This window comes from Carassius carassius, chromosome 28 (genome assembly GCF_963082965.1).
Source record: "Carassius carassius chromosome 28, fCarCar2.1, whole genome shotgun sequence".
Taxonomy (NCBI): Eukaryota; Metazoa; Chordata; class Actinopteri; order Cypriniformes; family Cyprinidae; genus Carassius; species Carassius carassius.
In genome coordinates, this window is record NC_081782.1 from 27,900,660 (window position 1) to 27,915,076 (window position 14,417).

The following is a 14,417-nucleotide window of genomic DNA, read 5'->3' on the forward strand; positions in this document are numbered from 1 at the left end:
GACGCTTTTATCCAAAGCGACGTACAGTGCATTCAGGCTAACAGTTTTTACCTATCGTGTGTTCCCGGGGAATCAAACCCCCAACCTTGCGCTTGGTAGCACAATGCCCTAAAATTTTCTTTTGAATCGTTTTATTTAAATAATGATAATAACAAAAACAATTAATTTAAATAAAGCTGATATATGAAATGATGTATGATCACAGTGGAAATGTGTTTTGTCAGTTTGTACATAAAGCTATATATAAATACTTAAAATAATAGTAAACATGACAAAAGCACTTAAAGTTACGATAACCTAAGCTAAAATAAAACTGAAAATATGTGAATAATTTATTTCAGATTACTGGATTATATTATAAAGGAAACAGTTCTATATATTAAAGCAATTTATATATAAATGTTGGAATTTTTTAATTATTATTTTTTTTCTTTCCTAAGTTGAATAAATAAATAAATGTTACAAATTGTGTCTGTAGCGCTTTCTATTCACTGTTCACTGCATTGTGAGATCCAGTATTCAGTGCAGTGTGCTGTAAACTGCACATTTTGACAAAAACAGCAGATGATGGTATTAGGGCTGTGACGGTGGCTGATTTTTACCACCGCGGTAGTCATGGACCAACAACCGCCGGTGGCGCGGTGTTTGGAAAAAATAAAATAAATAAATAAAATAATAATTATAAATATAAATATAAATATATATAAAAAATTCTAAATATATTAGTGTCAAAATTTGCTCGTTAACGAAAGCGATAATTTTTTTCCAGTTTAACGTATTCAAATTATTTTACGTAGGGGCGGGGATGGCCACCCACTCACAACTGCTGCTTCTGTCACTTTTTCTCAAGACAAGAAGTGAATTTATTCAGTCGCAGAATGACTGAACAGGAGACATTTCAGACACGCGCTCCACTTCACTTTATTATCAGGTGCAAGTTAAGCGAGCGCGGACGGTCCTGTGCTCAAAGGCGGCGCGCTTCCTTTGTGCGTATCCTTTCATATCAAACTGCGAAATAAACTATGTTCAAGCAGTGTCGTGGTCAGTTAATTCATGGAATTACCAAAAAAGGTGATTAAAGCTAACTTAAACTGTGCATGCATGTAATATATTTTATATATATTATATACAGGATAAATTTATATGTATGCACGTCTAGAAATCAGCCCAGCACTGTCTCACTCATCTAACACATCCTATTTAACTCGTCAGTTAGTGTTTATTTGAGCACTTCTGTCAGTGAACGCCGCCTGCAAAACACTAAAATAAATATCAAAGAAATAATTCAGTTAAACAAGAAAGTAGCCTAAATAAGAAAGTTAAATACACCCTGTCTAACGGACACGAGCGACGCAGAGCGACAAAATACTGATTATAATCAGTGATGCTACACTGGATGCAGCACAACACGACATGATAAATCCCCGTCCGGTCTGTGATGTAGGCTACTGACACAGAGTTCATATGTCCTGTATAGACACTAGACAGACTAAACCTGTCGCAACGCGGTTGTGTTGCGTCCGTTTACTTTTCCGCCACCAAGCAAGCTCAATAACTAACTCTTCATCTGAACGCGCTCTCTTTGAAATAGGAATCGTTGCCATATTTCTTGTTACCATCGTTTATTCATCGCTGTCTCGTTCGTATTTGGCCAGTTTGGAGAAAGCCTCACCAAACCTGACCAGCCAGCGTTTGCGATCACGAGAACTTGTGCAAACGCTGATGGATTGACATGAATGCAGATGACTTCAGATCGGTGATGCGGTATTTGCTTTCCCAACAAGATCCATCGCCCAACACTAAATTAATTTGCTGAATGCATAAACTGTATTTTCCTGCGCTCAAATCTGCATATCTAAAGGAAACGCTGTGTTTGAGGTAATTTGTTAATTACCATAGACTTAGAATTTGCAACTATTACAGTTATTACACTTATATACAAAACTTTTTATTATGCTTGCTATAGAGTTTGTGACGTCACGTGCACTACCGCCGGTGGCAGTAGACAACCGCGGTAGCAACCGACCACCGCGGTGACGCGGTTGTCACGGCAACCGCCACAGCCCTAGATGGGATGCATTTCATTCAAGCACACAAAGTGCCTGCTATGCACTGCACGCTGCAGCACTGATGGAGAGTGCCATTCCCAATGCATCTGTGAGCCAGCGCTGATGGATGAGGATGTCCTGCAGCGCTGGGCTACTGCTCTCCTCAGGGGCCGCAACACACAGACTCATGTTAGCAGAGGGGCTGCTGGGTAGAAATGCTCTCAGGCAGGCCCAGGTACAGCAGCACAGCTCATCTACATGTGCTCCAGACCAGAAAAGGTGTCTGTCAGCAGCGCTGGAGTAGAGGTCGCCTGAAGCACAGCACATTCATCTCAATGACACAACCTGGATGCTGCCATCTTTGAATTATGGGGGAGAAACCGGTTTATTTCTTCCATAATGGTGCAGTTAGGGCATCTGCCAGCAGGGGTCCAAACCCAATAAAGCCCAGTGATACTCTGTACTGATCTTAACTAGTCAATCTTCAGTTGAGATTTGCGTAACCTTGCACTTTTATTTTTTTCTCTGCAGATTTTGAGCACACCGCAGAGAGTGTCTCATCCTGGAGGTATCCTCATCGGCAGCCCGTTTACACCACACACAACACCGCTGGCCGTGGTTACTCCAGCGCACCCTCCCGAGGGCGACGAGTGGACCCCGGGGTGAGGGAACACACACCCGTTTCTCACACACTGAGTTTAATGTCATCCTTTGAAAGCGTCCCCCTCTCCTGTCCTCATGAGAAGTGATAGAAAGAAAGGAATACAGAAGAGTTATTGTGAAAAAAACGTTTTTTCCGTTTCCCATTTTAACGATTGAAGTACATTTTCATAAAAATCAAAACAAGTCTAATTAATTGAAATCATTACAATTTAACATCAATTTCTTCAAAGTTTAATAAATTATAGATTTGTATGGCTTTTTCGCTTAAACATTGACTTGAACATGTTTAACCTTATTTAAACCTTCTAAAAGCCATATGTATATTTTATGAAGAATAGAATTCATATATTTTTGGCAAACTCAAACCTTGTGTACTTGTTGACTAATTGTGGCGTCTTCTTCGTAGAAACAAAAAGAGGACACATGACTACATTGATTCTTATTTCTCAGACAGGTGGGCATCTCTTTTCAAACCGAAATCTGTTTTAAGCTGCCTTTGCTGCATTTTTAAAAATTTGTTTATAATGGTTTTAAAAATTGAAAATGATTTTGTGTAAAAATGTAAAAAAAAAACTAATTATAGAGGGTAACTAAAAATAGTTGTGAGATTTCAGCAGAGTGTGTGGAAATATTAAAATGTGTGTTTTACAGGGATGGACTGTGTTCGAGTGATTCCTCGTCCAGGTAAATGAGTTGAGTTGGGCCACACTTTGAGTTGAGTTGTTTGTGTGTGTGTGAGAGAGAGCAAGAGAAGGAGAGCGCTGTAGTCTCACTAGGATTTATGAGGCTCAGATGTTCTGCAGGACGATGGAGGATCACAGCTGCAAACCCAGTTGTCTTTCAGTGCTCCTGTGTCCCTAATGAGTTTCTCTGCTAACATACACACACACACACACACACACTTCTTATGTCTTAATTGGATCTGATTAATGTCATGTTTGCATCTGCGCTCGACTCGGCCTCTAGAGCTGACGCTGAATTAGAGTAGCAGTTGTTCTCTGACGTCAGTCGTCAGTGCTACATTTCACGGAGAACGCTGTGCAATCTGCAAGTGTTGATGTGCAGTGTTAGTTCCTCTCCATCACACGATGTGTTACTGTAGTGCTTCTCTGTCCTAAAAGGTGCTTCATGTAATTCTTTTGACTGTTCTGATGCAGAAAAAAATACCATATGTTAACAGATATTTAGGAAACAAGATAAGTTCATGTACATGTTTCTCCAACAAACAAGCTATAAGCACTTATTCTTTTTAGAAGTGTATGTTCTGTGATGGAATGTCTGTTTTTATTTCGTTCTGTGTGACTCCTCCCACTGCCAGTTTACCCAATAGGATTTCAACACCCCAAGTTGCCAGTTGGTGGAAAACAGTGCATTGCAGCCATGAAAGCCAACAAATGAGCCCGTTCAGAGATTACAGATTCTACCCGACCTAAAAAGCTTCAGTGTCCATCTAAAAAGCTCTCTGACCAGAGATGTATTAAAGTCGCTGGTGTGGACGCAAATATAGTTATTTTTATAGCTATCGTTCTTGGTGTGAATGGGGCTTTAATCAAGTTTATGATTGATACCTGTTAATGGGAAAATCCTGTCATCATTTACTCACCCTCGAGTTGTTGTATGGCTTTATTTCAGCTGTCGAACACAAAAGATGATATTTGAAGAATGTTGGCAACCAAACAGTTGACGGTAGCCATTGACTTCCATAGTATGAAAAAATTAAAAATACCAACAACAACAGCATGAATAAGTGCAAATAGGCCAGCTTGCGTATGTATATAGCAGTTTATTTTTTATAAGTTTATATTCACACTCGCTTGTTATGTTGGTTTGTAAGTGTTAATAACTAAATTACATTTTCAATAATATTTTTGGATTGAACACTGTATTATTTTCACAGTTTCTCTTATTTTGCTAATATTTTTGACTTGGTTAATAAAAATGAGAAATCTTCTACACCAAAATAATTTTGATTTAGTTTCCAAAGCAGTACGAGCTCTGTGATTTGGTCCGAACGTTTTGAAAATATTGCCTTGACCAATGGCATGAGGTTAGGGGCGGGGCTATCTGTTTATGACCAGTAGCAGACGAGGAGGAGTGTTCAGGAAACCTGTTTGAAAACAGTCATTCATTTTACAGTGGTGCTTAATGCTGTGCAAAACGCACTTCATTCTTAATGACTAAATACATGCAATTTTGTATTCTGATTTAATATAGTCATTTCCTGTTGAAGCCCACTCAAATTATAAATAGCTTTACTTTGTAATCAAGCACAGACACACATCGTTACCCTTCTGTGACTCTCCTGAGCCTCTTCTCGTTTTTGCTGCATTCTGGCAGATGTGTCTTCTCCTGCGAAAGGTCAGATGAATCTCCCTCCCCCTCTCTCCTCCATCCTCTTTTTCAGCCCTCCCTCTGCCTCTCTCCCTCTCTCTTTTCTATCCTGAGACTGCATTTCTGTGATGCTGAAACACTCTTCACAAGGGGGGGGATCACATCTCGGCACTGTTGCTAAGCAGAAATCTGTGTGTGTGTCTGTGTGTGCATGCATGTATGATACACACGAGGACCTGTGAGCCACTCACGTGTGTGTGAATGCATGTGCTCTTCTCCGTCACAGAGCTACGTGAGCGTCCCTCTTATGCCACTACAGTACTTTCAGTCAATTAGGGGTGAATTTTGTTGATCTGGAACTAATTTGTCCTGACGACTGAAACCCCAATCAGCCGCCGCTGCTCCCTCCCCTCTCTCCCCATGTTCCTCCTGTTTCCCCGCACCTCTCTCCTTCATTGAGCGCTGGTTACATAATTCACCGCACAGTGCAGTTGCACTATTTATAATGCTTGCATGTGAGAGAGAAAGTGAATGAATGAACTCTCCTCAGCACCAGTCGTGTTTGTGTGCTTGGCTTGGCACATCAGCGAACCCTGAGCCATGTCTTTGTTTTATCGCATGCGTATGACATCAGACGATGCATCACCGCGTGTGTAACAACGGAGTAATTCCAGTAAGTGCGACACAGGGAGGTTGATGTTGCCTCACTTTCAGTCACGGATGGATTATGTAACCCGCTGGTGTCTGTGAAGCCCAGAGTATACTTTAGCTTTAATGAAAACTCTTGCGTATGCACAGCGCCTTTCAACACATGCACATTACGAAGTCTCATCCTTGTTCAGCTTCTGCAGTGTTTCTCTCCAGAGGTTATGAGTAGGGCTGAAACGATTCCTCGAGTAACTCGATTAACAAAAAAAATGATCGAGGCAAATTCCTCTGCCTCAAAGTCTCTTTTAATTTATTTTAAATCTCACGTCAGGTTCTTTCGCAATGATTTTTTAATGTGACACAACGCGTTTACGTCACCCACAAAGCGGAAGGAGACTCAAGCGCTGCGGGCGAAATCACATACTGCAAGGAGTCAGCAGTGTTTTGATTTGAGGGCGCGGGCAAACGTAAAGAGAACGTTGTGGCGTGTGTCCATTGCAAGATAAGAGCTGGCATACCACAACTAGGGCCCTATGATTTCCGTGATGCAGTAAACGCGGAGGGAATCGCGGAATCCAGTCATAAAAACGGATTTTACAGTTTAACGCGGAATGGCACGGAATTTGCCACATTTTGAATGAATTAATCAAAAATAGTTCATTGCACTTACATCAAATCACGATAGGGACTAATATCTGTAAATATTAAGCCGGAACAGTCTGTTTAAATATGAATCCTGCATGTTCTGCGTGTCTCTGTTAATGAATGGTGCAGAAGCGTGTCTGCGTTTATTTACACACACTGAAGCGCACGTGATGCTCGCGGTGATTTCAGCGTCTGCTGTCTCACTAAATAAGATGTGAACACATGAACAACATCTCCAGAACTGCTCTGACAGTCACTTCATGAGCATTTGACTTTGATTTGAGTAAAACTAGCGTCACATTACATACACAGAACTGTAAAGGTACGTCAACCCGTCAAAATAAAAGACCTGTTTAGTTTAAAGACAATTATTTGCCAGAGATGTATTACTATTGTTCAGCAGAATGTACATAGCCTACTACAAAAAAAAAAATATCCAACATTTTTTTTTTTTTAAAGTTTAATCACACATTTCTTCCATGTTTTATTTTTAATAGTAAATCCCCTTAGTTTACCAAAAAGTTAAGTTTGCTTAATTTCCAATAATTAAAATATTAATCAAATTAATATTTTATGTGTTTAATGTGCATCTCAGAAAATGCTTTATTTAAAACCCCAACTGAATGGCACTTAAATGCACTTAATTCATCTGTCAACTTTATTGTCATTGTTCACAGTACAAGTACAGACAGAGAAACAATGGGTAATAATTAAATGTTTATTTTTGATGCATGCATTGCATTCTATGCATTTAAAAAATATAAATATTTCTTTTCTAAAAAAGGAAACTTAGTTGTTCATTTTGAGAGACCCAGGAGTTTTATTTTCTCTTGCATAATTAATATTGCACTTTAATTAAAAACATTTTATCCGATTAATCGATGGAATTTTTGGTAGAATACTCGATTACTAAACTATTCTGAGATGCACATTAAACACATAAAACATTAATTTATCTTTTAATTATTGAAAATTAAGCAAACTTAACTTTTTGGTAAACAAAGGGGATTTACTATTAAAAATGGAAGAAACATGGAAGAAATGTTGATTTAAACCTTAAAAAGTTAGATTTTTTTTTTAGTAGTAGGCTATGTACATTCTGCTGAACAATAGTAATACATCTCTGGAAAATAATTGTCTTTAAACTAAACCGGACTTTTTTTTTTGACTGGTTGACGTACCTTTACAGTTCTGTGTATGTAATGTGACGCTAGTTTTACTCAAATCAAACAGTCAAATGCTCATGAAGTGACTGTCAGAGCAGTTCTGGAGATGTTGTTCATGTGTTCACATCTTATTTAGTGAGACAGCAGACGCTGAAATTACCGCGAGCGTCAAGCGCGCTTCAGTGTGTGTGATAAAGGAAGACACGCTTCCGCTCCATTCATTAACAGAGACACGCAGAACATGCAGGATTCATATTTAAACAGACTGTTCTAGCTTAAAGGCCGTGTTGCAGGGTTAATTTTTTAACGAATTTGTGCAATTTGCTTGTTGTTAATAAACATGTAAACTGTTATCCATTGTATTTTATGTTGTTGGGTATCACAAAACGGAATATAATACGAAAAAGTAGGTACTATCTTACAGCGGTCTCCTTTCCCCCACAATGCATTGCATCACGTCACGTTGGGGAGAGAATTTACCAAAGCCCGCCTTGAGAGCATTGAGAGTGACTAGAAAGACGAGTAGTAGACAAGAGTATTCAGATAGCGCAGATTATAGATAAATACATAGATATATATATATATATATATATATATAGATAGATGGACTAGATATATAGATAGATAGACAGACAGATAGATAGATTGATATCGACCAACAGCGAACAAAACGCACTTACTTGCCTACAGCACAAGCTTTTCAACACCGTTTCCATGGGACAGCACCCACACAAGCACCTGCCAAACACAGCGACACACACACGGCTACGTTTGCAACAACATTTTCACCGGAGGAAGAGATAAACGCTTAGAAACGACCATATAGCTAGCATGATGCTTTCTATTTCTAGATGACAAAGACAAAGTTTACCAGTTCTACGACACTATGACAAAGGTTACCGGTACTTATCTGAACTAACGTCATGATCACTGCCTCTAGATATAAAGAAAACGTTCATTTTTCACTCTGTGCTATTCCAGACAGTAAAAAATAGGTGTTGTTATTGTGCACTGCTGCTCGTAAACTAGCTCCAGTGCTCATTGTTGCGTTGGTGAAATGTCCTGGTGAGTTGCTATCATTTAGCAACTCTCCACTCATTCTCCTCGGACCATGCATTTAATAAGCTTGGACGGACATCAGTTCTTGGCAATTCCTCATTTGCTCTCTCACGTCTGGCAGGTTCGAAATTACACAGCTCCAGGTCATCATACATGTTGGCTCTTGCCACCTCTTCCTCATCCCAGTCAGTCGCTATAACGTTTGTTCTGATGCTGCGTTCCAGGCTGGTTTTTGAGCTCGTAATCACTATTTCATACCACGACTAACGACTTTGTACCGTTCCAGGCAAGTTACGCCAAACTTTCTGAGCGCAAGGAATTGTAGCTAGATTATTTATTTTATTGCAACGTTACATTGACCTAAAATCGTTTTTTCAACGTGTACCACTTGCATAAACACTGTATCCGTAGGCAGTATTATTCGTAGGGGCTGCCATCGTTGTTTTGCATGCTGTGTGAACTCGGAGTACATCGATCTAGTACGAGACACGAGTTAACGGGGGGAAGTCACGAGTTTGACTGCCGTTCCAGTGCACTTTCACAGGTTTAAGGTTGGAAAAACAAGGGTTACAGGTTGCCTGGAAAGCGGCATCATACTAGGCTGAGGCTACCTTTCCTCCACTTCTCCCCAACGTGATGTCATCACTGAGTTTAAAACATTTAAAAAATGATATACATATCTTGAGTGATTTATGTACCCATTAATCGAAAGTTGTGGTTAACCTGCAACATGGCCTTTAACCCTCTGGAGTCGATTAACGCGGATACGCGTTATGAGTCATTTTCTCCTGATAACCCCGAAAAGACCTCAAATTACACTTTCAGTTTAAATCGTACGGATAAGAGCAATACATCAATCGAATCTGTAAAGAGTCTACTTTTTTTTTGGATACAGACATAACAACAAAACTTTGTGCACTTATAAAATAAAGATAACAAACAAGGTGTGCTGTCTGCAGCCTTTGTCTGCGCTGATCTTCATTTACCAACACGTCATTAAAATGACCTGTAACTCAGTGAATACTCAACGAAGAGACATGAGAGAGATATCTATAGAAAGATATGCCGCCGAAAACAGATCTTCTGTGTTAAAGTAATCCATATGAAAACAACGCGATGTCCGTTTTTCAAGTCTCCCTTCATTATATCTAATGTGACCACGCCCCCGCGCTGAACGCGCTATTCAGATTCAAACTGATAAATAAAAAATAACTGCATGAAACAAACAGCAGATGAGCTGAACGAGACGCAGATTCACTCTCTGCCAGCAGGTGGAGCTTAAAGCGTTTCTTGTGTATAACATATAATCCATCAGTGCGTATGCAGTCCGTGTGCATTACGTATGTGGCACTGACTCATTGTGCTTTCACACAGGACGCGTTTGGAGTCCGCTACTGATCCGCGGCTGTTTAAGCCACAAAACACAACATTTGTCCACTATTTTGACATCACATCATGTAAAAAAAAAAAAAAAAAAATCAAAAAGCTTTTTCTGCATTGTGATACTCTTTCATCACGGTACAGTAACAATTTTTCATAGACATTATTTACATTCAAATATAAACAACGTATTACTCATTCATTTGACTGCTAGGTTTTTATATTAAGTTGCTGAAACAAGCTGCAACACATTTAAACAACATTAGCCTACTTTTTTTGTTAGGCTATCACAAACATTTAAAATTAAAACTTACCACTGACAGAAACAGTCGACTCTAGTGCCTTTTGCATTTAAATCTTTATTACACACAATCCAACGGGTCTTAAATAACTTTGTTTTTCTGCCTCCATAAAAGTGCATATATAATGTTTTAATGTTATAATGCCTTGTTTCTCTAAAGTTGCTCTTTTTCTTGTTTTAAATCTAGCCAAAACCCATGTGTTGCATGTGAAACACAGTAGGCTTTAATTAGTATACATTTATTGTGAAATGACTGCATTTCCGTGTCAATCCATGTTCATTTTTACCTTGAACAATGCACTGTCACTGTAATTCAGCGCATGCAGCACAGCAAATATTAGACTCGGTAGGTAAACGATCGCTGCACTGCTGCAGACGCACAGCTCCTGGAACGCATTGACGGACTGCAAAAAAAACTGTGATATTGTGAAATATTATTGCATTTTAAAATAAGTTTTCTATTTTAATATACTCTACACACACAAATTTGTAGCACACACAACTATCAACACCCTAGAAACGGCCACAACATCATAGCAATCATCTTGCAAATCACCCAGAGCACCTCTATGCCGAGTTCACACTGCACAGTTTCCAAACTTGTCGGATCGCCGTTGTTTTCACACTGTGCGACTATCTGGGGTAGCATTCAGTTGCTGCTGTGTTCACATTGCACGATTGATCTGCGACAGGGTTTCACACTGCATGACTTTACAATAGGAAGAATTGCTGACAGCTCTGTCTGGTCCATAAACTATGTTTCACAACAAAACACACTCGAGAAGTGATAAGGAAAATACATAAGAACCCGCGTGCATCAGACCGGAGTTCAAGCGAAAGACTGGAATTATTAAAAATTATAGCCCGCAAATTGTCTGTGAGCTGATTTCCAGCTACAAGCAGAAACAAAATTATGCAGGAGGGAGATGCAGAGATTGTGTGTTCTGCAAAGAGAGTTGGATGTTTCTAATAATTTAGCAGTAACCGTTATGCTGATGTTGCGGCTGTTCAAGCAAATGTCTGTGCTTGTTTCTACGTGATTGGCACTCGCGTGAACAAGCACAGATTTCCTCCGATTTCGGGCATTTGTCGGCGATTTATCAAAACCTTTCGGCGAGTCAAAAATCTGGCTTAAATCATGCAGTGTGATCTCTGCATTACTGATCTAGTTGTAGATTTGTCTGGGTTATTGTATTTTTAGAGTCGTGTGCACCACCCATCTCTCAGATGAATGGACTGACTGAGTGAGTGAGTGTATTTGTATTCATGCGGCGACGGGGTTGACGTCACTCACTTTCTCTCACACACTCATCATGTGTGTGCTTGTTAACCCCACCTCTCTCGTCTGAACTTGACGAATCCTGCAGTGAAGCTACAGTGACACGACCTCGGTCCACAGACCCAGTCAAACCCAAAACACACATGCATGCTGGGAGCACAAATAAGCAGACTATACCCTCACATCCTCCGATAGTGTGTGTGTGTGTGTGTGTGTGTGTGTGTGTGTTTTGGATAGTGTATGCATATATTGAATCACACACTAGAACAATTAGAACAATGTTTTAGATGAATAAAATGCCTATATTATTATTATTATTATCATCATTATTATTGTAATTGTTTTGTTTTTTTTGTTCTTTTTTTTTTTACATTGTGACATTATTCTCATTCTCAGTGCTGATTCTCGTTGCTGTAATATAGTATTTTTTGCTACAGCACATTCATTTTAATTAAAAATCAGATCAGCATAAAATAAAATACAACGAAGGCTATATTAATGTATTCATTTTGACAGTTTAATTAGTTTTTTCATGTTATAGTAAGGCGTTTTGGAAGGTTTTTGCATTACGGTAGTGAGAATCAGAAGGGGTTTAAATGTTATTAAAACAATGCACATAATGCAACAAATCTTATTGGTACTAATATTTACACTCTTCTTTTTCTTTTTGTAAAATTTTATAAAAAAACATTTTTACATTCTATCCTTTTACTTGTATTGTCCAGAAATCAAGCGTGCAAACTCTCACTCTTTGTCTTTCTTTGTCTGTGCAGTAAGAGAATGAAGAGGGCAGATAAGAACGGTAAAGGCCTGAGGCACTTCTCCATGAAGGTGTGTGAGAAGGTACAAAAGAAAGGCACTACGTCCTACAATGAGGTGGCAGATGAGCTGGTGACTGAGTTCACTCACGCCAGCAGCCTGATGCCCACCGACTCTGTGAGTGCCACACAATAACACAACCCTGATGGGAATTTCAGGTCGATCCCTTGCAGTTTTTACTGTTCCTCATACTTTGAGATAGTACTAAACCTAATAGGGCTAGGTTGAAAATATGGATTTCTTTGTTTTAATTGGTTCTCATTTTGATGGAGCGATATCGATTCTTAGATCCCAGGAATCAATCTATTGCCGCATTTCCACCGAAATTACCAGAAACATTTGTACCAGGAACTTTTTTTCCCAGGAGCTATTTTCCCCCCAGACCTGTTGCTTTCTGTGTTTACACCGCAGTGTAAAGTACCGGGAAGATTAGGCAAATAGACTGGTGACGTAGGTCTGCGCGCGTTTCTCAATACAAAGTGCGCTGATTTTGGACGTGCATCCTCGGTAGTTCAGACTTTGCTCATTCGACTCGGGAGTGTGATGTATGCGATGACGCAAATCCAGTAAATCTGCAAACAGCAGCGTACTTGATAATATCAGTCAGCTCGCCTTGGCTACTGCAGTTTTCCTCTCTGTATATTTACAATAAAACGAAATAGGATATCAAATACCACTGCCTCCTTTCGTTTTCATTTGAACATAATAATAGATATGTACTTAGTTCAGGGAAATGTGTATATACAGCCACTACAATGAAAGGAAATATTATATAAATTGCTTCTTTTTATTTTCATTTTAACATATAGATAAATTGAATAAAGACCAAAGCTTACCTGTAAGATTTGCCTTTTTATTTTCATTTTAACATATAGATAAATTGAATACAGGCCAAAGATTACCTGTTATATTTACCCAAAACGATTTATATTTTATGTTTAATCACTAAAGAGACATCAGAGCCAGCGGCACATATCAGAAGGTCTAGCCGAGGAGAGGCTGCTTCTCGGCGGATACATGATCACTGAGCTCCCGCTGATCGAGTGGAGCTCACAGTCTCCTAAATCAGTGAAACACATTTTTAAATAGGCGCTGTCTTTATAAATAAACCGCAGATTTGAGTTTTAAAAAACTACATTCTCGCCTGAAATACTTTTAAAATTACATTTCATGACAATAACAGTAATATTTTGAAAATGATCTGAATAAATGGTGGTTGAACTCAACCAATGCTGCGTCAACTCAACCAATCAGGATGTTTAGTGCCCAAGCCCCGCCCCCGAAAGTTCCGGAACTTTGACAAAGTACCACCTCTCCAGCAGGGACTTTCTGAGGGGCATTTTTTTACCCGGAACTTCATTTAGTTCCTGGTTCCTGTGCTGGAAACACACGAGTACCAGCCCAAAGTCCCTAGTTCCTGGATAAAGTTCCTGCGATGGAAACCCAGCTTATGCCGTTTTCAGTTGATGCATGAACAAAACTTAATGGAACCGTATTTGTAGCCTGCCATCCAATAAATGAAACAACATATCAGCTTTCAAATGATGTCCATTTTATTATGAAATTCAAACAATCATTTGGACATATACTGTACCCGATTGCCTATATAAATATATATAAATATATAAATGTGTGTAAATATAAATGTGCATCGAATCAAATTATATCGAGGAAATTGAAAGTGAAAGTAAAAAGCGAGTATGCATTCAAAAGTCAATCATTTCAATGTCCTGTAAATTAGTAAAGACTCCCTGATGCCGACAATTTATTTAAAGTATAGTTACTACAACTGATTTTCTACAATTTTGATTTTCTAAGACTTTCGTTGGACTGGTTTCAGCTTTTAGATATGAAATATGCATATAGTCACCACTATGCCTCTCCTAAATGACCATCGCTTACTCTGCCTCTGTTTACACAGCAGAATAAATCAGATGTGGGCCGGTAAAAGATGTTAAAGTTCTCCAGGTACTCCCTGCAGCGTCTCATGTTAATTTTGATCTCCGATAATATCTCTTCATAACGAGACTTCATAACGAGGGTTTGGACACTTGCCTAAGATCATTGCATAAGGACTG

General features: G+C 39.1%; 1 protein-coding gene across 5 annotated transcripts in view; it reads left to right on the forward strand.

Moving 5' to 3' along the window:
- The window catches only part of LOC132108259 (transcription factor Dp-2-like), a 144,751-nt gene that overhangs the window by 123,341 nt on the left and 6,993 nt on the right, over window positions 1-14,417 (forward strand). For all 5 annotated transcript variants that reach the window (XM_059514935.1, XM_059514933.1, XM_059514934.1 and 2 more), the window contains 4 exons: window positions 2,580-2,710; window positions 3,118-3,165; window positions 3,363-3,395; window positions 12,294-12,456. In XM_059514935.1, coding sequence (XP_059370918.1) covers window positions 2,580-2,710; window positions 3,118-3,165; window positions 3,363-3,395; window positions 12,294-12,456 — 375 coding nt within the window. The remainder of the gene's footprint in view (window positions 1-2,579; window positions 2,711-3,117; window positions 3,166-3,362; window positions 3,396-12,293; window positions 12,457-14,417) is intronic.